The following is a 5,311-nucleotide window of genomic DNA, read 5'->3' on the forward strand; positions in this document are numbered from 1 at the left end:
TCTAATTTGTGTGTGTTCTTAAGAGAAGCAAAGCATGCATGTGTGAGTCGGTGAGAGTTGGGCAAAGCTACTCTCAAAGAAATCTCAAGTCAAAATCCACATGTACTTAATCAATGACACTACGGATACATACATCAAATGTGAACCTAAAATCACGTAAAATTTGATATGAACCAAAGCGTAACATAACAAAGATGTAAGAACCTCAATGACAGCATACCATTCCATTAAGTCCACAAACCATGGTCCATGGGGTCGAAAATGTGAAATGCCTTAAAACTTACACAAAAAGGCAACGCAAAGTTCGATAAAGGATACAAGGTTTCTTCTATAAAGGTAGTGAAAAATGGATGCCTCGAACTTCTTATGTGAAATTTAGTTGACCAAGCATGATGTTATCTCGTCTATACAAGCATATCATAAGAGAAGAGACAATGTGGGACGTAAAGCACAAACTCAAGGGTGGATCGTCCATGTGTTGAGGCTGGGCTCATTGACCCCGTCTCCTTTCAGATGAGATGTGCAACTGGGGACTAGACGGCAGGAGGGCAACTAGGCGGGCGGGATGGCTTTGTGTCACAACTCACACAGGCTTTAGAGGACCGGACATGTCGGTTTCTGATGAATCCTTGACATCCTCCAGGGACTGCTCTATCAGCTCTGCCAGGAGAGAGTCGTCATAAGACTCCTCCGAATGTGTAGACACCAAAAACTCACCTCCTCCTGGGCTTCCTTTCTTCATCCTCCCGCCATTTACATCATTGCTAATAATATCTTCAGCTTGCTCCGTTTCATTGGAGGCTGCATGAGTACCCTGACCTTTGGCCCCCCTGATCATCTGCACGTCAACAAGGGTGTCGAATTATAAAGGCTTAAATAACAATTTGCTTTTTCGGTGTCAAATATATCCAAACGTTTTTTTTTTTTTTAAACTCACATATTTACTGGTTAAGTTGTTATAGTACAGCATCATGTAATCACCCTCCTTAAGATCATAAGACTTCACGAAATCCCCTGTAGCAAACAAATAACACGTCCTTCACAAACCCATAACAACACTCGGTTGAAGAATTCATGTACATGTACACACGTGTATCTACGCAGACACATTACATACATACATATGTATGTATGTATATGTATATGTATATATATATATATATATGAATGAATTATTGGATTTCTGAAGAACGATACCCGTGTTTTCAAGCAAATACATGCGGCTCTTGTTGTTGGGCCAAAACCTGTACATGTCACAAGAACTTCGAGCTTCAGCATCACTCCTTCACGTGGAAAATCCATGCGAAGCTCTCCAGCTTTACCCAAGTGAAAAGAATGCTTGCCTGTACCGCATGCTCCATACTTTGGAGGAGTTCAAGTCCTCCACAGCAAGATTAACAGCGTCCCTCAATTCCAAGGGAGGCAAACTAGTCTCGGCTGCCTTCTGTACGCGCCCATATGGCCACCACCATACATAAGACCAGACATAATCACAGGGTTAAATGAAGTCAATGCAAGCAACTTGTTGAAAAAAAAAACTCTCAAGGGATATTCACTCACCTTTGGCAAAACAATCCGTCCTAGATTTCCCACATCACTTTGTTTCAACTCTTTATGGAAAAGCAGTCTTAAATTTCTCTCGGCTTTCTTACCCTGCACAATAAGGAAGAAAGAAGATAGATAGTCAGAGACGCCTGTACTCAAAGTTATATCAGTGGTCACAGAACACCTGTGGCCTTGTATCGATTTCCATTTTTTCGTGCAAATTTAATTTCTCAACTTTAAACAAATCTACAAAATCTTCGGTCTGCCGTAATATTTAGCTCCTTCAAAACCTTGAGATTGTTTTGTAATATGGGGTACTCAAAAATGCTTAAAATTACTCAATATGGGGTACTCAAAAAATGTATTTAGGGGAAGAGGGTAGGGATGCACGACCTGTTGGTAGTCCACCGTTGGCCTACAGCCGAGTCTCTGGCATGCTCTAGAGTTGGAGTACGGCAGGTTGTGGGCCGCCGTCACCAAATATTGAGACCACGAAGGCAAGTTGATATGAACGCCCCGAGCAGAGGAAGCGGAGGAAAGGACGTGGTGCATGGACCATTTACGGTTGCGCCGGACGCTCCATCTCTGCCTCTCCATGCGGCTCTTGCGGGCCGCACGAGTTGTAGCCGCAGGGGTCGCATCAGAACGACGCTGCTGCTGCTGCATCATCATCATCATGCTGGAAACATCCGCTCGGCCGGACACACCAACACCATTGGCACCAGTTGCAAGAGACCGCAAAGACGTCTGCATGCCGGAGAGATGCTGCTGAAGCCATGCGTTCTCAGAGAGATGAAAATTGGTGCTGGTTAACGGGCTGCCGCCAACGGTACTAGCAGCGACAAAACTGTTAGCACCCGGAACAGCAACATTGTGTTCCATATTGGGTGTCTGTGTCCAGTGGCTTGTTGGAGTGTTCCATCCGTTGTGAGTGCAAGACGGGACTGTTAAGTTCGAAAAGGTGCTGCCATGGAAGTGTGTACGGGGATCGGCTCCAGCACCCTGCACCGCACAAGACTCAACGGCACCGAAGCCCTCTCTTCTTGGAACTAACTCATGATTAACCTCCATAGCTCCCGATGTAGCTGCTGCCGATGCCCCAAGAAAGCCCAAGGGTTCTGCTCTTGACTGCATTGCTGCTGTTGCAGCAGACGAGGCCGGTGCCTCCGCCGGTACTCGTTTCATTTGACAGTTTTGAACCCACATAAGCACGAACTTGAGAAAGAGCATCAATCCTTGCTTCCCACCCCCGAGCCGCGTTGTAGCGTTCTCTATAGTGGACGTCTTTAGCTTAATCTTCCCGAGATCAGATAAGGAAATCCAATGCGCATTACTCCTTAGCCACTGCGCAAACATTTGGGACACGTTCTCTTCCTCACCACCACAACTAGGCTCTGGCTGCACCACCACCTCCTCCTGGAACAGCGAGGGCTCCAAGTCTCTTAGCGACTCCATAGACCACGTGCCCACTGCATCCAGTAGAGGAAAATCCTGACCCGTGCTCAAGCTGGGAAAGAGATCGTCTACGCATGAGAAGCCAGATTCACCCACGAACTCGTGTGCTGTGCCGGACTGCAACAGCTCGTCCAGCCGGCACATGAACATCTCGTCAGAGCTGGAATCTTGCCTGTAACAATCACTGGTACTGTCCAGCAAAAAGTCTCCGTCCAAGCAAGGCTTCACGTCCACGTCGAGATCCTCCGACCCGCGATACACATCGTCTACATTCATACACACGCCTTTCTCCTCCTCCATGATGGGCGACGGGATATTGGAAGCACAGGATACACCACCGTCCACGTTCGCTAGGAAGGGAGTCCCAGGAGCATAGGTACCTGAGGAAGATGCAGAAGCGGTTTCCCCTGCTTCATTTTCTGAAGGGTTTGGGGACTGTCCAGATTCAGTGAGCCCAGCCGCGGCGAAGATATCCGACATAGAAGATAACGATGCAGAGAAACCAAAAATCGGCGAAGATGCCTGCAAGGAGAAAGCCTTTTAGTGCATCGGATTTTTTGTGACCCAACCTGATCTCTCTTGAGTGACGCTTCTAGTGCATCAACTCTAAGCAAACCCGCCCAACCTGCACAAAGACCCGAGGATCAAGGGGTTAGCGCACCTGCATCGGTCTCCCCAGACCCTACTTGCAGTAGAGATTATCAAAGATTACCGTGACTATCTTACGTATAACAACAGGACGGTCGTTGGGTGCATACAGATCTGTGGGGATGGGTATTCTTTTAATCATTCCATAGGACATTGGACGTGACATTGTTAGAAGGTCAAAGCAATCCCCCGCTAAAAACTTTCAATGTTAACAAAAATTGCCTCTAAAAATCCTGATTCCGGTGTCGGGCTTCCTGGCATTGGCTGCATTGGCTATGGCGTTGGGAAAATAGCACTTATAAGTTTATTAGAAGCACTAAGCATGGTTTTTCCACGATAAGAATGGACCAGTGCAAGAAGCCGTCCAACGACCGTTATGGGCGAACGGCGACAGCAGTCGACTGTACTCAAGAAAGGTGGACAGGTGGTTCTAATCAACTCCACCCTCTTCGAAATTTCTGAATTTTTTGCCCTTTTCGTGCAGGTAGGTGGTGGTGGGTCATTGTGCTCTGTACCCCTTCAAATACAGTCCAAAACCAAAGCTCTGCCCGATGCAACGTAACTACAACGCCCGAGTCCTGACCCCACTATCGCCATCACCTCTTCTCCACCTGTCCCCAAATAGAAAGTTAGTAACTATCACTGGTCCGGAGTGCTTAGATAAAACACTACTCTGTTGCTTGCCACGTGTGAGGCTACAGTTGCACCCTATTAAAATTTTTCTATTTCTTCCAGAGTCTTGTCCAAGTTGTCCGGCGAAGTTTGGCAGTGTCCAGAGTCCAGACCCGTCCAGACTCCACTAGCGTCAAGATCGCTCTGGACACGTGGCCGGACGCTCGGCAATTCCGCATTAAAAAAATGCAAGACAGTAGCCGTTTTGGGAAAGATCGTTTCACGCGTGTCATTTTTATTCTTTCAGCTATTTGCTCCTTCAACATTTGCTCTTTTCTATTCGCGCCCTTCCATTCATCCGCTTATTTGAAAACACGTGTCCGGAAGGGACATGTCTCCACATACTTTCTCGTAGCCTGTCCAGTGTTCGAAAAAAACCTGGGTATAGTGTAATTTGCACTGGCAGATTTTTAAAATTACTTTCAAATTTGAAACTTAAGGGTACAAAAACCTGTAGATTTTGAGGGGTTGTAGAACAAAAACCTTCAAAATTTGAAATTTTTCTTTATAAATAATTTCACAATTTTTAGATGAAGGTTTTGTACTTTTTGGGAAAATAGTTTTTTTCGAACGTGACGAACCCCTTATCTGTGACTGACCACGTCCCTTTCTGCTACTTCGAAGTCAGAACTAACGTGGCAGGTGTTCCCACGCAGGCCACTAATGGCCTGGTGCGAGCGAGCGGCTCTATCCCGTTGTTGCGGTGTTGTAGTGCTCACATAACCCGGTTTGTAGTGTAATTTTTTCGGTGAAAATTTAAAAATCTCACCTAGAGTTTGATGTTGCCTTTAATTTTAAGGGTTGAAATTTGTAGATTTTAGTTATAAATCCCGATATTTGTACAATTTTTAGTGATTGAGCCTAAGCATTGCTTTTAATTTTAAGGCTTGAAAAAAACATTTTTTTCAAGCACTGTCACGTTGGGCTCCTTGCACCTATCAATTCGAGAAAGCTTTTTTGAAGATTGAATAAGTTCTAAGCTAAAATTAAC

General features: G+C 45.7%; 1 protein-coding gene across 7 annotated transcripts; it reads right to left on the minus strand.

Annotated features, from left to right (window-relative positions):
- Window positions 1-209: 209 nt before the first annotated feature.
- Window positions 210-4,062, minus strand: LOC147602945 (regulatory protein viviparous-1-like). Of its 7 annotated transcripts, none has more exons than XM_086797355.1 (8): window positions 3,727-4,062; window positions 3,570-3,625; window positions 1,939-3,522; window positions 1,561-1,653; window positions 1,344-1,441; window positions 1,198-1,244; window positions 938-1,014; window positions 210-838 (listed from the first exon to the last, which is right to left on the minus strand). In XM_086797355.1, the coding sequence occupies exons 1-8, from the start codon at window positions 3,812-3,814 to the stop codon at window positions 584-586; spliced, it is 2,298 nt and encodes a 765-aa protein (XP_086653481.1). In that variant the 5' UTR covers window positions 3,815-4,062; the 3' UTR covers window positions 210-583. The 7 variants fall into 7 exon arrangements, with proteins under 7 accessions (XP_086653481.1, XP_086653478.1, XP_086653479.1 ...); XM_086797352.1 differs by having other exon boundaries at window positions 1,323-1,441; XM_086797353.1 differs by having other exon boundaries at window positions 1,344-1,444.
- Window positions 4,063-5,311: the final 1,249 nt, after the last annotated feature.

This window comes from Cibotium barometz, chromosome 65 (genome assembly GCF_041138505.1).
Source record: "Cibotium barometz isolate CiBa-2024 chromosome 65, ASM4113850v1, whole genome shotgun sequence".
In the NCBI taxonomy this organism is placed as follows: Eukaryota; Viridiplantae; Streptophyta; class Polypodiopsida; order Cyatheales; family Cibotiaceae; genus Cibotium; species Cibotium barometz.